At 47.7% G+C, this 22,460-nt stretch overlaps 1 protein-coding gene across 6 annotated transcripts in view; it reads right to left on the bottom strand.

Moving 5' to 3' along the window:
- SGSM2 (small G protein signaling modulator 2) overlaps positions 1–22,460 on the bottom strand; it is a 148,572-nt gene that overhangs the window by 105,244 nt on the left and 20,868 nt on the right. For all 6 annotated transcript variants that reach the window (XM_048823789.2, XM_048823787.2, XM_048823790.2 and 3 more), the window contains exon 2: positions 13,919–13,994. In XM_048823789.2, the coding sequence (XP_048679746.2) occupies positions 13,919–13,994 (76 nt within the window). The remainder of the gene's footprint in view (positions 1–13,918; positions 13,995–22,460) is intronic.

Below are 22,460 nucleotides of genomic sequence, written 5' to 3'. Positions count from 1 at the left end.
TGACTCAGGTGTCAGGCTGGTGGGTCCCACACGCTCAGAGTCTAACCGATCACTATATTTGGGGTCAGGAAGGAATTTCCCCCGTCGTCAATGTGACTGGCAGAGACGCTGTGAGGGTTTCACCTTCCTGTGCAGCCTGGGGCATAGGTCACTTGCAGGTTTAAACGAGTGTCCGGGGCGGATTCTCTGTAACTTGAAGTCTTTAAACCATGATTTGAGGATGTCAGTAGCTCAGCCAGAGGTTAGGGGTCTATTACAGGAGTGGGTGGGTGAGGTTCTGCGCCCCGCAATGTGCAAGAGATCACACAAGAGGATCACGATGGTCCCTTCTGGCCTGAAAGTCTAAGATACTTGGCTACCCATGTTTCAGTTTCCCCATCTATCAAACAAGGAAACCCCTCACCTCACGGGATAGTTCTGAGGCTTACTGAAGGGATGTCTGCGAAGGGCTTGGACGCTCTCAGAGGGAAGGTGCTAGGGAAAGGGTGAAGCATTAGCATTCCGTGCAGGAGTGACTTGGCCCACCATGGACACGCAGTGACGGCTGTGGGGAAGAGCCACCACACAATAGCAAGGAGAGAGAGAGAAGGAAATGGTGCCGTTTCCACCTGCAACGCCGGGACTACTCTGGCCGGAATTTGGCCAGGACGCCGGAGTGAAGGGGCGCAGATCTGCCACCTCACCCACCCACTCCTGTAATAGACCCCTAACCTCTGGCTGAGCTACTGACATCCTCAAATCACGGTTTAAAGACTTCAAGTTACAGAGAATCCGCCCCGGACACTCGTTTAAACCTGCAAGTGACCTATGCCCCAGGCTGCACAGGAAGGTGAAAACCTCACAGCGTCTCTGCCAGTCCCATTGACGACAGGGGGAAATTCCTTCCTGACCCCAAATATAGCGATCGGTTAGACTCCGAGCGTGTGGGACCCACCAGCCAGACACCCGAGTCTCTCTAGAAGTCTGGGGCAGAGCAAAAAACCCTCAGTGCCTCTGCTTCCCCTAAACACCCTTTGTCTGACTTGTGACGGTGCCGTGAGAGGAACCTTTTGATTAACAAACACCCATGACACTGTGTCCTTCTAGGTTTCCTTCCATCTGAATATCCCAGAGTGCTTTGCAAGCATCCCTGAACTAATCCTCAACACTCCTGTAAGGCAGGACAGCAATATCGTTACCATGTTACAAATGGGGAAACTGAGGCACAAAGCAGCGAAGTTTCTTGTCCCCAGCGGGAACTTTGGGGCAGAGCCAAGAACAGAACCCAGATCCCCTGACTCCCAGCCCTTCTGCTTTGAACTCTCCCCCTTTGCATTCCTCTACACGTGGCTTTCGCGGAGGCAGCCACTTATCTCAAGCAGAGAATCGAGCCCTCACACTCGTCCGCCAGGCATTTCCCTTGACGTTTGCAGTCTCTGGCTCGCAGGCAATTTCATCAAGTTGTTAATTCTTCAGTTCCCTCTCTGCGATCCTGTCAGTTCTAAGGAATCCGTATCCGAGTGGAAACGAGGCTGCTGGTGGCTAGGGACAAGCAAGGCTCAGGCATATTTTACTGAGCTGGAAGCTCCTGCTTATTCATTACTGCAAACCGATCACGTCCGTATTAGATAATGATGGACTGGAGGCGGGAGCACTTCTACCGTTGCCTCATTTAGCAAACGGACAAGCTGGGGGGGGAGGGTGGGTTAGTCTTTCTGATGAGGGTGACAAAATGTTCTTCCCGACTCTTTGAAAGCTGGAGAAAGGAAGGGCGCTGGAGGAAAGAGAGGTGAAGTAGGGAGCCGCCTTTTCCTCACCCTATAGAGAAGACATTCAGCTGAAGAAGTGAGGCCCGGTCCATACACGATTAGATGTCAACACCAGTTCCTGTTACCAGGGAAACAGCGCCACCCAACCCAGGCTGGAAACCTCCCTAGATCCAGTTCCCTAAGGGATCACCCATCACAAGGGATGCCACAAAGATCCCTGGAGCCTGCCTGGTTTCATTTTCTGATAGCTTTTGAGAGAGCCCATGCAATTATGGGTGCAATCCAGCTAAGTTGCAGAGTCGTCCTTGGAGTCTCTTCCATGCTGACGAACGAAGCACGGTGGGCACCCTTGCCCGGGGATGGGGACAGAGGAACCGCTGGGTGCCCGGGTAGAGGGTTCCATGCCAACGCTGAATCTGCCTGCAGGGCATTAGGGCAGGATGTTGATGGAGTTTTGCTTGGGCTGGTCTAATGATGGAGGGCAACTAATGAGGGGGTGCAGAGGAACAGTGGCTGCTACAGATGTCCATGTCTGCGTGCCCGTCATCCCGCCTTAGGCCTGAGAGCCGCATAGAGCCCGAGTAACTGGGATTGACGTGGGATTTTATCATTTCTACTCCATTAGGTTTTCCTCCAGAACAAACACTTCAAATGCGTTTTAAATAGCCGCATCTTCCCAAAAGGTACAGGCAACCCTATAATCACAAACCAGCATGCACAGCCCAGCTCTTAAGAGCACTCCACAACAAACCGGTGTGTGCACAGGTCAATAATGGATGAAGGGGAGGGGGGAGCCTAAACAAGAAAGAAACATCTGGTTTCAAGTTTCCATGACCTCGTTTTAGACACGAGAAGAAGTGGGGGAAGACACATCCTGTGTACAGCCCGACGGTGCCTTTTATCTTATAAGTGTGCTTGAGACACCGGAGAAGCGGTTTAAAAATGGTGCATCCACAGGGAATTTCCACACTCACGTTACCAAGATCTAGGAGATTTCAGGGCTGCAGCCTCAAAGCCTGGTTCTTCCAGCTGCTGAGCGCACTGCACACCCCGCTTGATGCTGCTGGCTGTCAGGAGCTCTTTAGCACCTTGCAGGATCAACCGCTAAGCACCATCAGTGCAAGCTGCTTTTGGCTTTTCTCCACAGTTTGTGCAGTTGTTCCCCACTTGGTCAACCTCTCTACCCTGGGTCCCTTCCAAGCACCAGGGCATCATGGGGCTTTGCAAGGAAGAAGCTCGGAGGTTGAAAAGCAGGATGGGGCGGAAAACAAGCCCCGAGAACTCATGTGAGTTAGAGCTAGGGGGCGGGGAGGGAACATAGTGAATTTGAGTCATAAGGGAGTCACACAAATACCTTCTGCAGTTGCACTCCAGGGAGTTTGAATAGGCACACAATCCTTACTCAGCGCAAAGGGCAAATAAAGGCAAGAAGATGAGGTCCTAAGGTAGTTTTATTGAAACTGTTTTAGAGCAAATTTCATCCCAGATACTGCTAACTGCTCCTAATCAGAGGGACGTTCCTCCAACACATTAACTTTGTTCTAGCAAGGAGTTTTATCCTAACATAGCTCACGTGTGTCAGTGGTGATTATGCTCAGCTAGTCACAGTGACAACCTGTTCTACGGCCCAAATCCCAAGGAACATTTCTCTTTTTTACTCAGACCGACTTGTGGAAGCCAGTGGGATTTCTGCCTGAGTAAGGTCCTCATGGTTTATGGCTATAAATCCCAGTATATACCATAAATCAATGTGTAATTACCATTTAAAAGGCACCAGCTTGGTTATTAAGCAAATCCAAGCCCTTTTTTCTATATATACACAGTGGCTGCAACAGCATCAAACATGACGGTGGTTAGCCCAGTAATAAACTGTTGATTCAGCTTGCTCCGCAACTCAGACGCTGCCAGCACAGAGACTGAGCCTTCAGATTCCAAATACGTTGAACTGGGTTTAGAAATCACGACAGACACGGTCAGTTTTCGCCAATCAAGCTCACAACGTTAAAGCACATTGGCTGCAGAAGGAAGCAAGCACGAACACCACACACAATAAGAAACAAATCAAGCTTAAAGAAATGCATGTCTCCATGCTAACTGAGCCAGATCTTATCTGCTCAGTGCGATGCTTTAAAAGCAAACAGATGAAAGAAGACGACAACTAAATAAAATCTCTACAAGGCATACAACGGAATGGAAGCCTCTGCTCTACCAAGTGAATATATTAGCTAAGAGTAAAGGTATGTGCTACCCACAAATGGAATATATAAAGGGGGTATTTATAGAGTATTTAAATCCAGGCTGATCATTTTGAAGGTCTCCACGCTACTAACGTTGATCCGGACAGACTTGAATTTGTTGCTAGTGAATGTATAACACCCTCTTCCTTTCTTTCAAAAATTACTACATAAAAAAGTAATAATAATTTTTGCAATTGTGTAAATGAAGCAGGGCTGGAGATAAGATTTTCCAGCACAGGGAGAGCAACTCCGGAAGTCTGGTTCGGACCTACACTACCAAAAAACCCACACGCTTAAACCTACAACACTCAAGAAAATCTCTCTGCCTAATAGGATTTGTATTACAGGACCAACTAGAGAACTAGATTTAAAGCCCCACCATGCTGGGCACTGTACAAACATAGAACAGCTCCTGCCCCAGAGAGCTTTCAATCTAGAGTTTTCTTAATTCAGTTGCAAAAATGCTACTCAAACTTTCCAGCCTGACTCATTCCACGACACACTGCAATAGCTCCTGCCACTTAAAGAGCTGTGGGTGGAATAAAAGCAAACAAAACCTCCCGTGCTGGCATCATTCATTTCTTTCCCATGAATGCAGCTCAGAAGGACTTTGCAGTTAGCTGGCCTGGCTTTTATGTCCCTTTAAGAAACCCTGTCCGCTGTGTTCCTCATTAGGCCACGTTACAATGTCGGTACAAAGTGCTCTTGGAGAGTAAAGCTTTGAGTCATGTAAATGGAAGTCTAAAAATCCAATGTGCTTAAAGGAAAGGGACATCACTGAGCTATAAATAGGTTTGAGTACACCTTCATCTATGTCCAGCTTTTTCCACAACAGTGCCTGTGTCAATGCTGGGTTTTCCTGTTAGTCAGATCACAGAGAAAACCACCAATCAGCCACCTCCAAGTGGCACCACGGGATAGCTCTGTACTGGACAGCACCGAGGGGAAGGCAACCCAATCGTTGGGTTGAAATGTTGGCCGAGGGGAGCTGACCCTGGTCCTGAACCATGGTCTTTCCTTTAGTAACACACAGGAGAACGTGGACAGGGGATGGGGGCATAAAAGCGAGGATTAGCAATAAGGTGCCTTTGACTCTATGGCCCAATGCAGAAAGCGTTGTCAAGGGGAAGTGTGTGCTACCAGAGCGTCGGTCGTTTCAGTGCTCCTCCTCCAGTGGGGGTGTCATCACAGCCTGGGAAACCAGGGATGGTTCATCCTCTGGGTTCAGTGATGACACAGGCAGGATCCAGGAAACCCAGCAAAACTCTGGGCGCTCGTTCCTTGCTCCAGGACCCGAATCACCCAATGCAAGGAGCAAGGACAGAGGGCTCCTGTTCTCAGGCTCTGTTGCATTGTGTTTGATGAAGCTGGGAATGTAGTGGCCCTAACCGTTTTGAACCTCTGAAGCAGGTGAATATTCCACCTGAGCACGTGGGAAGTCAGCCATTTGGACTCATGTCAAGGTCCAGCAGAAGAAAAGCCATAAACGCCCGCCCTACAATTTCACCCCAATAGGACTAAAGAAATTATTATCGGTAGTACAGAAAAATGTAGTGGCCCCAATTGGAGACCGGGGCCCATTGTGCTCGGCACTGTACAAATACAGAACAAAAGGTAAGTCTCTGCCCCAACGTGCTTACAATACAATATAATACAAGCAGCTAATTCAGGAATTCTCTGAATGAGATACACACAGGGAAAAATTATTTGAAGGCAGGTTTTTTATTGAGATCTGGCTTAGCACAACTCCTGGTGAAACTAATTCTAGCATCTTTTGTGAGCGTATTTGAAGACAAGGGGATAGATCTTTAGCTAGGGTAAAAGCATATCGCTCTAATGAGGTCTATGGAGCTACTCCAATTTACATCAGGTGAGGATCTGGACCATGTCATCCGTCTTTTTACGATTCCTATAGACATGGCCGTACCATGTAGCTAGACAGCACCATGAACATTTTAAAATGTATGCAGGGGTTTTCTATTCTTTGGCTAAAATCTCTGACCTTTGGGCCAATCCATCTCCCCCGCACCCCACGTCAGTAATTCAACAGGGCGCTGGGGAATTCTATGGGGTAATGGGAGGATGGATCCTCCCAAAGGATACAGAATGGAAGTAGAGCTGCTACTCTAGACTCATGTAGGTTCTGTGGCCCTAGTATTCCCTCTCCACAAGGGGACAGGAGAGAACTGGAGGCTCCACATAGGGGCAGCCAGTCTGGCCTCACGCCCAGAGAACAGCTGCACCAGCAGCCCTTATGGATCTGGGATCTACAACACATCAGGGGTACCTTAATTCATCCCCCTCGAGCCTTTACTCGGCATTTGTCTGGGGAACTGTGCAGAGGGTGGGCGGGGACGGAGTCAACCCCCAAGCCTGTGGACAGGAAGTGACGGTTCAACAGCCCCGTGCAGTGTTTATTGCAGACCCTGACTGCTGTTCATCCCTACACAGTGGTTCACGTTCACTGAACCAGTGGCCGGGGCCCTAAACTTCCCTCCACACGTTGGACTATGCAGAGATGGCACAGAGCCCAACTCTCAGGGGCATCCGCTCCAGCACTGTCCTCCATCCATTCAGCAGGACCAATGGAGCCAGCGAGGCTGGGCGAACTCCCCCCTAAACACTATATGCATCGTGGTGGGTGGATCTATCTGCATCGGACTCAGTAGTCACTGACTGTTCTGAGTCCTTTGCATTTCTCTTTTGGGTTCTCAAAAGTACCTCGGTTTCACCTGTCCCACCTACCACATGCAGAGTGAGTAGGGCTTATGGTGATACATGTAGGAGAAAGGAGCATGGGTTTGCCAAGTCACACAGACTCTTGTAGCCATTCAAGATCTAGGGCGACTAGTAGTCTTGCAATTAGCACAGTGCATAACAGGGACCAAAAAGCAATCACAGTGCATTTAGAGAGGCTCTTGCTAAGCCCAGCTTTGCAGGAGCATAAAATGATTTACAAGTATTCTATATTTATACAAAGAAGACTTGTGGCAAGTGACTCACATACTGAGTTTTACATAGAGGGAGAATAAATCTCCTGGAGGGAGGGAGGGGGGAGGAGAGAGAGAGAGAGAGAACCCAAAGCAGGGCCCAGCCAGGCACTGTTTAGCCAAGTCTGCTGGAAACACTGTTGTTTCGCTATTCAATTAGCTAAGGTGGTATCAAAACATCCAGCTTCACTTACTCCTTGTACTGAGTTAATTATTGTCTCTTCTGACATTCAAAGCAGCAGCTTCAAGTCAGAATACTTTCTTAGGCTAATCAAGATTGCCTAGCAACAGCAAGCTGGCTAATGAAGAGTTACTCACTCCTTAGTCCTGACACAATATCACACATTGAAACAAGAGCCCATCTGGGGACGGCAACAGGAATTTTTGACAGCGTTGCTTAATTTCAGATGAAGGCTTTATCCAATACGAACAGCTGCCTTTTCTCCCTTTTGCACAGACATTACACAGGCTAATATTCCTTTGCAATGCAGGACTGCAAACTGCGTAGAATACGGTGCAGTCAGTATGGAAAATGAGAGACGGCTTGTATATTTTATACCTGTATCACGTGACTTTAGCCCTCACCATACCCCCCCCCCCACACACACACACACTATGTTGCGAGGTGACTGCACACAACATTTCGAGTTCCAGCCCAGATCAGAGCCATATTGCACAATTTCTTCATGCGCCTCGCGATATTTGGTGCAAACCTTCAAACTCCAGCTTCTGGAGTCAGTGAGAAACTGGGTCATCATTTCTAAAAAAATTAAGCAAATTTCTAGTCCTCCTGGCTGCGGAGAAAAGCAAATTAACGTGATCCAGATAAACCCCAACACCAATAAAAACAACCCCAAATTTACTTTTTCTAAATCTCATGATTTTCCAGGCCTGGCTCCTGTTCTTTTTAACTTGGCTCCTGTTTGTTTTTTTAATACTTAGGCTTGGCAGTACTGATGCTTGCGAGATGCTGTACGTGTACATAGTCAGAAAAAGTCCCTGCCCCAGAAAACTTAAAATCGAAGGCCCTGATGCTATGACGTGAAACAATGCAGACTCTCCCCTGAAGTCAGCAGAGGTCTGCCAGTGTGGTGTTCTGTGGAGGATCAGGATCTCTGCTGACAAGAAAGGCAAGGGGGAGAAGGGAAGTATTATTTTTCATCCTGTCTTACCGATGAGAAACTAAAACAGTGTCGAATGGCGCCTCCACTTAAAAAATAAAGACAATATTTTTTTTAAATGCGGGCACCCACTAAGCAGAGCCTCAAAGAGCAACAGCTGCAAAGCCACCCACTCCAAAAGACGGTGCTATTGTGCATCAACCACAAACAACGAGGAGAAAGAGGTCTATAAAATACGTAGTTAGGGCTAGCTTGGTCCTACTAACTTGGCCAAATGCAGGGAAGCAGTGGGTGGGTGGAGGGGAAGACGGGAAGGATCCGTTGCCATCTCACTAGCAACATTGGGGCTATCACATGGCAATTCCTAGTGCTTTGGGGAGCTGAGGAGCTGCCCCTCAGGGCAGGGAAGGCAGGAGTGGGTGGGGAATAGGAGTAGCCATGGATGTACTGAGTGGCTGGGGAGGAGGTGGAACCATAGAGTTACCAGGAGGCTTATGGGAAGTGGTAAAAGGGACATAGCAAATGACTCTCTCCCATCCCCCAGCACAAGAAGGGGAGCCTGGAGAGGAATTTCTGAAGAGAGCGTCTCTGTGCCCTGTTCTCCTCCCCATCACCCACAGCGCCGCATACCTAGTCAGCTGTGTCTTATTCAGGCCCAGGCCTAACGGGACAATTTAGTGCTTAATAAATACACTGCCACAAGTGACAAGCTGGCCAGCTTTTTGACATAAGCATCTTCTTCGGGGCCAGACAGCTCGACCCAGTCACCACAAGCTTCAAGGATGAGCCAACGTAACAAGCAACAGCACCAAGTTATGGCAATAGCCCACCATCGCAGACCCCGCAAAGCGATCATCCCCCTGAGAAGGTGAGCGAGAGGATCTGGCTGATTTTAAAAAGGCAGCTCACTCCAACTACAACTTTTGAACAGCGTGCACTGACCAGATTTAATCATCTCAGTTCCCGACAGCAGGGATCAAAATGTCAACTAAACCCTCACCCAGTGGATTAAATGTAGCCAATGACGACTTTGTATCATATACATACCATATGGATCTTCAATAACCATACAGGAAACAGACAAGAATGTGGGTCCCAGCATCAATGTAACCTTACAGAAGTTAGTCACACGGCTTAATGCATTACTGGAAGGTGCTCAGATACTGAGGCTGGTATAAGGACTTATACCACTTATCTGGCCACCATTACTATAGTATCCGAGCAACTCAAAATCTTTAAATGTATTTATCCTCATAACACCCCTGGGAGGTAGGGCAGTGCTATTATCCCGAGAGAATAAGTGACTTGACCAAGGTCAAACAGGAATAGGCAGCAGGCTTAAAACAAACAAAAGGAAATATTTCTTCACACAACGCAGTGTCAACCTGTGGAACTCCTGGCCAGAGGAGGTTGTGAAGGCCAAGACCGTAACAGCGTTCAAAAAGAACTAGATAAATTCATGGAGGATAGGTCCATCAATGGCTAATAGCCAGGATGGGCAGGAATGGTGTCCCTAACCTCTGTTTGCCAGAAGCTGGGAATGAGCAACAGGGGATGGATCACTTGATGATCACCTGTTCTGTTCATTCCCTCTGGGGCACCTGGCACTGGCCACTGTCGGAAGACAGGACACTGGGCTAAATGGACCTTTGGTCTGACCCAGTAGGGCCGTTCTTATGAAGCATGTGGCAGAACAGGGATTTGAACCTGGGTTTTCAAAGTCCCAGGCTAGTTCCCTAACAACTGGGCTATTCTTCCTATCAATAGAGTACAAACGTCTTGTTACTATGGGGAATAATATATGCAACACACACTCTGTCTCTCACACACTCATATTTCCACATCCTAAATGGGGGACACCATGTGTGATAAAGACCCCAAATTAGAGGGACATAACTATTATTTATGCAGGACATTGTGGGATTCCTTCCTGTAGTTTTCATCACTTAATCATGAAATTGCCATTGCAGAGAATTTCCAGTGGATATCATTTTCAACAAGAAAAGCAAGAGGACCCTCAATTTGTGTGAAACATAGGCCCTCTGTGACTGAAATGAATGAAGTCACTATATGCGAGGGGCATTTGAGGGGCCATATACACAGGGCTGCAAAGGCCCTTCCCCACCTCTATTTACATAAATCCAATGAGAGACTGAAGCCATTTTGTTTACTTATCTCAAATGATATAGCCTCACAATTCCTCAAAGTGGATTTAGGGCAGAATTTGACCTGCAGATTCTATGGCTGGGATTTTTAGTCATCTTATGGAATTTTGTTGTCCAGTTTCCACTGAAATCCAACGGAAATTGGGCACTCTACTCCCTTTAGGTGCCTTGAGGTCTGCAGGTCTGGAAATGTATATATGTTACCTGAAACTTGCGCAAATTTATCCTTGGCACACAATAACCATAGATAGCCCAGGAAGCCATGTTTGCAGAGCAGAATCACCCTCTCATATGTTAACGGGCAGGCACAAAAGTGAAAGTGGGAATGAGAATCTTGGTTTCCAGACCCAAAGCTTGCAAGTGAAAAGAAATTGTGATCCTTAGCACTTTGCATTCAAGACCTGCCATCAATAGTTATTTCTTCAAACAACCCCACGCGCTTTTAAAGCCAGCTACAGCTTCCACTATTTGGACCTCTGAGCTACTATCAATACTTCATTAGATATTTTTAGCCACAGGACCTGTGTGCTTTGAAATCCGAGAGAGGAATTTAGATGGATATTCTCCACAGGCTAGCAAGCATCTCCCACAGCTAAATCTGATCGCACGTCAAAGAGTATTTAAAGTATCAGTAGAGGGGATGCAAGGATTTATGGGCAGACATTCCTTTGCAATTAAAACAAGTTTTAATTCCCAGCAATATGTGATCGGTGTAGGGGAGTGGGGGTCTGGGGCAGAGGTTGTATCCAATACTGGTGAATAGTGACAGATTTTTACAATCCTTGCAAGTGTGGGCTGGATAGTCAAAAGAGCCCGGAACCCAACAGTACCCATTTTAGCCACCTAAATGAAGGGACCAGAGTTTATCACCCCACAGCTCATCGTCTTAATGGGAGCTGAGCTCTTTTGAGAAACTGGCCATGCAGTTCTATTTATCCACCAGGACAGGCAGTGTAAGTTTCACCCCACCGCCACAGGCATGGACCTCAACCCAAACCCGAAGCAACCACTCTCCAGGGGCGAGAGGGGAGTTTTATCTCAGTACTCATTCAAACTTTGACATCTCTGCTGAGGGGGCAGGAGTTTTTCCTGGCCCTTGGTACACACGGGGTTAACTACAGCTCAGCTTCCGCCCCCCCTCCCCACACTCAGGTGCAAGACAGCCATCCACACCCATAGGAGTGAGATGGTCTTTATGCTGAGGAGTTTTTCTGATTATGTTAAACTATTTTCTTATTGTAAACTGTTGCCTTTAAGTCTCAAGAATAGAGGACAAGTTCATGGAGGACAGTCTATCAATAGCTATTAACCAAGATGGTCAAGGACGCAAGCACACACTCTGGGTGTCCCTAAACCACTAACTGACAGAAGCTGGGACTGGATGACAAGGGATGGATCACTCGATAATTGCCCTGTTCTGGTCGTTCCCTCTGAATTATCTGGCATTGGCCATCGTCAGAGGACAGGACACTGAGCTAGATGGACCATTGGCCTGACCCAGTATGGCCGTTCTTATGTTCTTGAGCAAGGAACGCCAATGGGACTAAGCATCTGTCTAAGTGTCTGCCTTAGATCATGACCAGCATACATCATTGCCCTTGGCTCACACTGCCATGGAAAGTAAAATGAGCCAATGAAGATTTGAAACATTCTGTAGCCAAATGGATGGCGTAGGCATCAAAAACGCTACTGATTTTTACTATTTCTATTCTTGAAAGACCACAGCCTTTGGAAAGGCATTTTGGGCCATCCTCTGCCATCCTTACTTGTACCGAAAAGCACCTTATTCTTCACACAGTGCCAGTGAAGCCAACGGGACTACTCATGGATGAAGGTACTTCTTAATGGGAATAGAGGTTGCTGAAGCGGACCCTTTGCTGTAGTGGGAGGATACCAGAGTGTGATCCCCCCTCCAAGCTGAACTTTGAGACTCACAAGTGCGCCAAAGAATTTGAAATATCTAAACTTGCTTGCCAATATTGACACCGCTTTGTCGACTAGCACTTTACTCAGCTTGGATAATTGTAGCTATGGTCAGTATCTCTTTCTGGTTTTCGGGAACTCGCTCAACGCCGCTGTATTTAGGTCTGTAACGCAGGAAAGGGAGCTTGACACTCTCACCATGCACAATTCTCAATGCAAACCTCTCTCCTTCCTGCACCTCTTGTAATAAATTAAATTCCCTTCAAACTGCCAAATCCAGGTTGGATATAATGCAGCTAGAGTCAACAGTGTTACAACAAGGCTTAATTTGACCCAGAGGAACTCTAAATGAGAAGGTATTAGAATTACTCCATGGGAGCCTTGATTAGGTTTCATGGGTCCGTTTTTAATTACGTACATGTGTGCTGTGTTCATGAGGGACGGTGCAAGATGGCAAAGAGCAGTCAAAGGTGGTGATTAAAGTGTTTTCACCTAGCCCAGGCTACCTATTCATTACGTTTTGCAAGGAAAATCGATGTTAGCAATGCAGAAAGGAATGAGTCTTCTGAAGAAGGAACTTTAGATGGAGAAATCAATGCACCCTTCCAATTAGAGAGCTCTGTGACCTGAAGCATGTGGCTTGATGCATAATATCGTGTGTAACCTGTAGATGCAGACAACTGTATTAAATATACAAAAGGCCAAGACTGAAATTTTCAGAGCTGCCCAGGAGATTTGAACACCCTGGAAAGGGATGGAAAATGGACCGCCAAGTCTCCCATGTGGCTTTGAAAATCTCACAGGTGCAAAAATATCACCCAGGACAAAGCTGTAAAAATCCTAAGTATTAGTCCCAGCTATCCCAATCTCTCAGACACAGAGGGTCATTTTTTCAAGGGACCTACTAAATTCTCTTCACAGCCTACTTCAAAGACAACCAGGCTGCTTCCAAACAATACGTAGCCCACATCTAGCATTTTGTACTCTCAAACACGCAGGCCGTCTTCACAGCCGTCATAAAAAGGGTAGGTGGCGATCCCGATTTTAAAGATGGAGAAACTTGCACAGACAGGTTAAATGACTTGTCCAAGAATTATTTCCTGTTCCCAAACTTCTGCTCAGCCCACTAACCCACACTGCTGCCCCCAGGAATGCTCGGATTACTGGAGGGCCCACTGTGCTAGGCACACTACAAACGTATAGTGAAGAGATCACCTCTACCATACAGAGTTTACAATCTGAACAGACAGCGGAGAGAGAAGTGACTTGCGGCGAGTCAGCGGCCGAGATGGGACTAGAATGCAGATTTTCTCAGTCTTACCCCAGAGCCCCATGCACTGGACCACGCCACCTCTCAGACACTGGGGTATGTGATCATTGTCATGAGACCATACAAGGAGCTAAACGTGAAGGCGTTTCACAGAATCATAGAATATCAGGGCTGGAAGGGACCTCAGGAGGTCATCTAGTCCAACACCCTGCTGAAAGCAGGCCCAATCTCCAATTTTTGCCCCATATGGCCCCCTCAAGGATTGACCTCACAACCCTGGGTTTAGCAGGCCAATTTGGGGGAGGAAGGGGCTGAATTCTGAATTTTCTAACTTTTGTAACATTCACATCTCTGCTTTCGCAGTGCAACAGTGGTGTACTTACATCCACCGGGGATGATTTTATAAGGAAATTAAGAAGAAAGGCAACCGGTTAGCTGAAGCCGTTTGCAAATGTATCACTTACCACATAAGGCGATGATGTGACTGCTGTCTTCATGCACAAATTTCCTGGTGACGGCTTCTTCCATTATCTGTTTTACCTGGAAGAAAAGACAAAGCACATTGATAGCATCCGATGAAGTGGGCCGTAGCCCACGAAAGCTTATGCTCTAATAAATTGGTTAGTCTCTAAAGGTGCCACAAGTATTCCTATTCTTTTTGTGGATACAGACTAACACGGCTTCTACTCTGAAACTTGTCATATTGATAGGGAGATTTTTACATGTCGGTTCCATCAGCTCTGTGCAAGGAGAGTCCAAGGCAGATAGTTTTCCCTTTTATTCCCCTCCAAATTCAGACCTTTACGTTTACTTGAATTGTTTGTGCTTTCGTTCCTCCAGACATTACTCCAGGATTCATTCCTATGCCCCAGTACAACTGAAATGCCCTTAAATGCATCACCCCAGCTGCAAATCAGCAGCAAGCTGCAGGGTAGGAGACAGGACAGACTAAAAAGCCAGGTGTAGTCCTGCAGAGGTGTTGTGGATGTAACCAACTCAGACTATAGAACATAGTTCCTCGGTGGCATTGCTGCACCATGGAGCTAAACACTATCTCCAGCCCTGAATGACAGGAACGTAGGCCAATGAGCGGCTTCTTACTACACCGACGTGCTAGAAGACGACAACGGTTAGCAGCGTATTTGTATTAGATACAATGGTGGTGGCTTCCTTGGCCGGCTGGCAGTCAGAAGACCGCAGCCATTGCAACCGTTAACAATGGCCGGGACACAAAGGCCACACTGATCTCTTGTGCTGACGGGGCGAGACTGCTCCTGAGCAGAATACAGAAGGAGGATGGCCCAGTGGTTAGGACTAGCCGTGGAGCTGGGAACCCAGGACAAGCTCCCTGCTTGGCCACCGCTTGACAACTCGCCGAGGGGCCGTGTCTCCACTGTACTCAGAAGCGTGACCGTGCCATACCCGAGCCAGCTTCAATCCAGCTAGCTCCAACGCCACAGCAGCACGGGCTCGCTGCTCGCTTGAGTCCATACCAGGGTCCCGGGCAGGGCTGCCCCAGCTTCATTGTTACTGGAACGAGCTGGATCAAATCCAGCGTGGGCGCGTCTGCCCGTGCTCTGGTCACACCTCCGGCTGTGGTACGGACCAGCCCTTCGCCTCAGATTCAGAGTCACATCCGCTCATGTGAGTGACAGGAGCGAAGGTTAGCTGCTACAGGAGCGAAACACAGCCAACGCAGCTCAGCGAGCGAGCTGGATTCCACTCCCTCTTGTGGGCGCTATGCTCTGGGCACTGACACCTGTGCAAACCCCCGAAAGCAGACATTGCCGAGAGCGCCGTCTGCAGGCAACGAGGTTGCAGAGGTGCAATTGAGAGCAGTGTTTGGCCTCTGGAGCTTTTATTACGTCAGACGAGGAATGAGAAGGAAAGGACCCAGCTTGACTCTCAGATCCCAGGCTGAGTTTGCAGGGCTGCTAAGTTAGAAGAGACGTTATTTATTTGTAAATAATCACATTCCGTAGGGAAGCCACCAAGAGACAAACACGGGACTCATGATTCTGTTTGTACTAATCCTCGCTGAAGAGAAGAAATACACTTTAAAGTGTCCAGTGGGACCATCGGCAGGTAAAGACCTTAGTGCAAGTTTCAGTGTACTGCACAAAGCCTTTGCAATGACACATGCATTTGCCTTCCTGTGCATAGCTACTTCAGTACATTAAATAAGATCATTTTATCCCCTGTCTTTCTCCACTGGGTGCATTCTGCTGTTTTTCAAACGCACAGACTCTCTCAGTGCTATAATGAGACAAGCGTCCTCAGAGAGGTTTCCAGTGACCTTTCAAGCGAATTAGGCAGAGAGATTTCAGAGTAGAAGCCGTGTTCTTTTTAGGCAGAGAGAAAAGCCCAAGATCAGGCTGATTGCAAATGGCTTACGGTGAGGGTGCAAGGTAGTGACATTTCGTAGCAACCGCTCAGACAAACGCTTCCCGACATCGGATCTCTTTGCAGGCGGGTTGAATCGACAGAAGCAAGTCTATTTTTAAGGGGGGCATGCAGGGTTTTCACTGTGCAGCTCCCACAGATTCAGAAAACAAAAACAAAAACCCAGATGCTCCACAGCAGACACCCACACATGCTGCTTTGAAATTCTTTCCCCTGAGATCTGCTAGAAACAGACTTGGGAGAAGATTTCATTCTAAATGCAGGGAGTTTGAAATAAAGTGATAAAGCAGGGTAACATTTGTTCATTGCTACATTCATACATACGATTTTATGTTTATACATGCAAGGGAGGCGGCAAAGCCTAGTGGATAGAGCACTAGACTGGGACTAAGGAGACCTGGGTTCTATTCCCATTGGCCTGCTGGGTGAGCTTGGGAAAGTCCCTCCTTGTGCCTCGGTTTCCCCCTCTGTAGAGAAGTCCCTCCTTTGAGGTCTGTGCATGAAAAGCCCTATATGAGAGCTAAGGTCAGACCAGACGATCATAATAGTCCCTTCTGACCTTAATGTCTATGAGTCTAAGTATTACTATATACTGACAAAGGTAAACATTTGGCATGGAAAACTTGTTCACGGAAAGTTTTGGTGTATTCTTATTACTGGCACTGAGACCAGGGCCCCATTGGGCTAGGTGCTGTAGAAACACTGAGTAGCTGACAGTCCCTGCCCCAAAGACCTTCCAGTCTAAGCAGAGATGATGAATAGTGGAAGAAAGTAGCATCTCCATTTTAGAGAAGAGAAACTGAGGCTCCACGTGATTCAGTGATTGGCTCGAGCCCATGCAAGGAGTCTGCCACAGAATTCAACCCAGATCTCCCGAGTCCCAGTCTAATGCATTAACCACAGCACCATCCTCTCTCAGTGTAAACAGCCATGTGGGAGAGTTAAATGGGCAAGACTGCCTCCCCTCAGCGCCGTTAATATTATACCCTGGTCTCCTTTTATTTGTCTATTTCTACTACTTTACACATACTTATGCTTTTATCCCCATGTGCACAATTCCTCCCCTTAAAAGCTAGGCAGCAATCCATAATTTCCTCCTAAGTAGATCTCACTTCACTCCTAGGATGTGCAATCACCTTCCACGTAGTCAAAGAGTCATAAAACCACTTATCTGCCATTATTTGCTCAGCGGTGGAAAAGGATGAAATGGTTTAATGATAGGCCTTCACATCTGCTGGAACATATGTTAGCTCGCTTAAATGCCAGTCATAAAAGAGGAGGAGGAGTTCAGGTCTGGAAAACCCGATGTCACCAGGGATCGAAAGCTTGGATTTTTAGACCCAAGGAAAAGGTGCTGTTCTGCTCAGCATACTGGCAGCCAACTCACGCTCCTCTTTGCTTTTGGAGTCCTCAAAATTCGGCTCTTGCTACTTGTGTGATCCTGTCCCCTCCATTTCTCACCATATCTCTAAGTCATACACAATCCCATAGGTGCCTATGTATTCCTGGAACTCCAGGTCAGCCAAGCCTCCCCCCTTTCCCAGAATGGGGCAAGGACTGTCTCTTTGTTATGAATTTGTACAGCGTTTAGCACAAGGGGGTCTTGTGGTCCATGACTGGGGCTCCTAAATGCTACCACAATACCATCAACAAACAACAGGCTATGGGAAGCCTGTATAGAGAGCGTGGAGGCGTTGTGGGTTCTATAGCAGACGTTTCTTTCCAGCGCTGCAAAACTTTCCAGCAAATAAGCTACACAGAGAACACAACATGCTCCGGTCCTCCCCTCTGTGAGTGAGGAATAATCTGTCAAGCATGGCAGGAGAGGGGCAGCCATTAATACAGCTCAAGGTCAGCACCTCGGCTTTGGAGGGAAAAAGATCGCTCCTGGGTCAAGCAAAAAATTAAACTCAGCTTTGGTGTGGGTCTTGTTCTTGGCGGAATGTTCGATGAATTTTACAACTGATTAAATTGACCTGCCTGGAGGAGCCAGCTTCCACCAGGAAAGAAACATTTTGCCTGCACTGGGGTAGGGGTACGTGATCAATATTTTTTTTTGGGGGGGGTGGGTGGGTGGGGGGGTTTGCGGGAAAGGTTTGAAAGGAGGATGAGAAATGCAGGTCAGCTAGGAATTGGGAGGTTCCTGAGGGCCAGGCTTATAAGACGCAGAGGTGATGTAGCATATAACGGAGAAGATTAGAGTCTACAGATTTATCATAATTGTTAGTTGTAGTGCCAAGGAGTCCCAGCCATGGACCCATACCCCATCACGCTAGGCACACGACAACTACAGACCAAAAAAAGACGGCCCCAGCCCCAGAGGACGGACAAGCTCAGTAGCACTTTCCTTAATCCAACAAGCATTTTGGAGGGTGTGATCTCTTTGGAGCAAGGACATTTTTCTGGCTTTATAGTGCCAACCATGTGCTCAGCACGAAGACAAAAATAATCTCAAAGCCAATAGGATCAGAGCTGGTTAACTCGGAATGAATATCTATCCAGACAGGTGGACGAAGTAGATCTCGCTGTCATTTGCAAGCAATTTAGGCCCACAACCTCAAATGCATTGAGGTTCCTAACTTCCATGGATTCTTTAAACTTTGGGAGGCTAGGCATTTTCTCTCTCTTCAAAATGATGCATGCCTGTGTCATTCTCTCTCTCTCTGCCCCTTATCATTATCGCATCAGAGTGCCTCAAAATCTTTAAATGTATTTAACCTCACAACATCCCTGTGAGGCAAGAAGTGCTATTCTCCTCATTGTACCGGGGAGGGGGAGGTGAATCAGAGAGAGGCTTAGTGACTTGACCAAGGTCACACACACAGTCTGTAGCAGAGCAGAAATTTGAACCCCGGTCTCTTGAGTCCCAGGCTGGTGCCTTACAATGGACATGCCATTCAATAGGCAGGAGATGCCTGTAGCCAAACAGTTCTGGGATCCAAAATAAAGGGCACAGATGGTGACAGCGAACGAGAAGGAGAAAGTTCAAAGATTCTAACAGTGCTCATTGAAGGGATACGCTTCTATGAAGTAGTGGCCTGGTTTAGCAAAGAAAGGGGTGAGCCAAGGTCACAGAGGCAGTCTGGGTAAATCCCTGAACACCTCTCCCTCAGCATCCCTCCCCGTACCAAGGGGATAATGGTCACTTGGCTAGCAGGGGGTGCGATCAGGGGTGATGGCACAATTTGTATGAGTGGGGGTGCTGAAAGCCAGAACCAAACTGTAAATGCTGTATATGATGGAAACCACTTCAAGCCAGGGGGTGTGGCAGCCCCCCTACTTTCAGCACCTCTCAGGGAGGTCACGTTTGGAAAGAGTTTGGGGGATGAAGCATGCCGTGCGAGTACTAAGCATGAACTGGGACATGGAAAACCAGAGTTCACTCAGGGAGGACGCACGTACAAATTCTGTGCTTTTCCTCGGAGACTGTCCACTCACCCCCTAGGGACACCAGCAACCTGGGGCCAACATAACGTCATTGCTATCGGACAAAGGAGCAACTGGAAGTATACAGAAGGCACCAGGCCATTCAAGAGCACATGGGCTCCCCATATGATAAAGAGCCACATTGCAGCACATGGCGGGATAGATTTACTGGGCTGTCTTGCAGCACGTCCCTTCCCTTCCCATCTAGCCACCACCTGACGTGTTGGTTAAAAACAAGGGGGTGGAAAAGGCAAACAGCACAACAAGAGACAGTCAAAACCGATTGACTCATTGATATATTGCTAGTCCGGAGCTCTGACTCTGTGCTTCATCCTTCATGCACGTACAGCAGATTCTGCTCTGCAGCCACTCATCGCACAGGCTGCGTACCTAGTGCCATCCTCCCAGGGGCCCACTCTCCAGCTTCCTTTATGGTGCAATAATGTATCTGTCAGCAGCTCCCCCACCCACCCGCCCACCCCCATGGTAAACCAACACAAACCAGTCAAGGCACCAACGCCAATTGAAAGGAAAGGAAAGGGGAAAGCGAAAGCTGGAGACAACAGCATGCAGTAAGGTGAAGCATTGTCCTCAAGATTAGGAATCCTAGGCTGGTTCCTGGCTCTGCCACAGGATATGCTGTGTGCCCTTGGGCACATCATTTAACTTCTCTGACCGGCCGTGTAGCCCTGTGCAAAATGACAATAATGCCACAGCCCAGAGGAGGTTGGAGCACTGTTTTGACATTAGCATAAAAGGGATACGTATTATCAATATTTATTTTGATTGAACAGGGGCTGGCTTTTAATGTGTGTGTACAGTCCCTAGAACACCAGGGCGCTGTCGGGGTCTCTAGACACTGCTGTAATACAAATACTAATGCATACAAAAGCCTGCTGCTCACCGTTAGCTTAAAAAATGGTTGAAAACTCAATTCCTTTCCAGCCCAAGAGCCCAGCTGTTCCGCTCCAGAGGGAATTCAGCAATGTAAATTCAGACCCCCTGAAAACAGGGGGTGAGGGAGAAAACTGACTATGTGCCACAAAAGTAGGTTCTCCTAAGAGACGCTGCAATTACCTATCGTTCCATCTGCTTCCCTATCTAACCCACCAGGGCTTCCTCGACCTACCGCTGCCGGCTGAAGTGCATCTGCCTCGTGACGCTCATTTATCACGCGTGAACGCAATCCTCCCTAACAACACGGAGCGCGGGTTCGGAGCCACGGCATCAGTTGGGCCTGTTCTAGAGGCAAATCCCCAGTAACTGCTGGTTTCGCTCATTTCTGAATCATGATGAACGACCTAAGACCCATTCCCCAAATAAAGCCAATACAGATTTCATCACAAAAAGGTGGGCCCGCTGTGGTAGAAGACTTAACCACCCATCACCCCCTTCCCCATCCACACACTGGCGCAGTATCGTTTTGAACCCACAAATAATTTTCCTACCCAGCGTGTTGGAATCTAGGGCTGCTACTAAAAAGAGATGAGCATATGCTCCCCTTCTCCCCCCGCCGATACGCTCAGCACAACTACTGGTCTGTCAAAGCTTCATGTATTCTTCATGTATTACCCTTCTCCGTCTTAGCTTTATAGGGGAAATATTGGTCCCGGAAGACGGGAGACGGACAAATACTGTACCCCCTTTTCAAGACAGGTACTAAGAGGAGCCGGGGAATTATAGACCAGTCACCCTAACTTTGATACCGATTTAGGCCTTTTCAGGTACGCGCTGGCATGGAACAGGAAATAAAACCATCACACTGGGCTGATGACGAAAGCAGACGAGTGATCAGTTGCCAGCCCAATCAGTGGCATTTCATAAGAACGGCCAGACTGTGTCAGACCAAAGGTCCATCTAGCCCAGTATCCTGTCTTCCAACAGTGGCCAATGCCAGGTGCCCCAGAGGGAATGCACAGAACAGGAGATCATCAAGTGATCCATCCCCTGTCGCTCATTCCCAGCTTCTGGCAAACAGAGGCCAGGGACACCATCCCTGTCCATCCTGGCTAATAGCCACTGATGGACCTCTCCTCCATGAACTGATCTAGTTCTTTTTTTAACCCTGTTATAGTCTTGGCCTTCACAACATCCTCTGGCAAGGAGTTTCACAGGTTGACTGTGTGTTGTGTGAAAAAATACTTCCTTTTGTTTGTTTAAAACCTGCTGCCTATTAATTTCATTTGGTGACCCTTAGCTTTTGTGTTATGAGAAGGAGTAAATAACACTTCTTTATTTACTTTCTCCACACCAGTCATGATTTTATAGACCTCTATCATATCCCCCCTTAGTCGTCTCTTTTCCAAGCTGAAAATCCCAGTCTTATTACTCTCTCCTCACATGGCAGCCGTTCCATACCCCTAATAATTTTTCTTGCCCTTTTGCTGAACCTTTTCCAATTCCAATATCTCTTTTTTGAGATGAGGCGACCACATCTGCACGCAGTATCCAAGATGTGGGACTACCATGGATTTCTATAGAGGCAATATGATATTTTCTGTCTCATTATCTATCCCTTTCTTAATGATTCCCATTTCGAGCGCTTAGCATTTGGGGAAGCACGTGGGTGGCAATGACTTTGCCCGTGGAGGCAAAGAACATCCTCTGTCCCCTACAGGAAGGGCTGCTCATAGAGTGAGAGCATTTGAAAGGGCCATTCAGCAAACAGCCTGTCATGCAAGCGTCCCTCTCCCAACCTTCCCTGTCCCCGTAATGTTCTGAAACAGTGTTGTCCATTCTCATGTTTGTCTTGCAATATCTGTTGTTTTTCCCATCTAAAAGCCCCAGCTGCTGGATTCATGTGATTATGTGAGACTCTCACTCGGGGTTATTTTATTTTTTAATTAAAACTAATTTTCTAGCCCTCACAATGCAGAGAAAGCCTGGAAACGCAAATGTGGACACTTTAAAGACTCCGGCCACAGAACACACAAAGAACTATTTCTTTCTTTCTCATGATTTGTATGCCAGCCTTGTGATGTATTGAACATTGGAGCTTGGCAAGAAGGGAAAGACCCATAGGACCGTTTGTGATCACTGTCCCACCGTTTCGGGGGGGTGGGGGGGCTTTGGACGAGTCAGAAGCAGCATGGGAAGGAGTGGATTGCGGAGGATTGAGACGTAGTCAAAAGGGGAAGCCGTCGCGAGAGAAGGCCCCCAGCTCCGAGAGTGGACTCT

Source organism: Caretta caretta, chromosome 17, assembly GCF_965140235.1.
Source record: "Caretta caretta isolate rCarCar2 chromosome 17, rCarCar1.hap1, whole genome shotgun sequence".
Taxonomy (NCBI): domain Eukaryota; kingdom Metazoa; phylum Chordata; order Testudines; family Cheloniidae; genus Caretta; species Caretta caretta.
The sequence above is the reverse complement of the archived record's forward strand: the minus strand, read 5'-3'. Positions and strand labels throughout refer to the sequence as shown.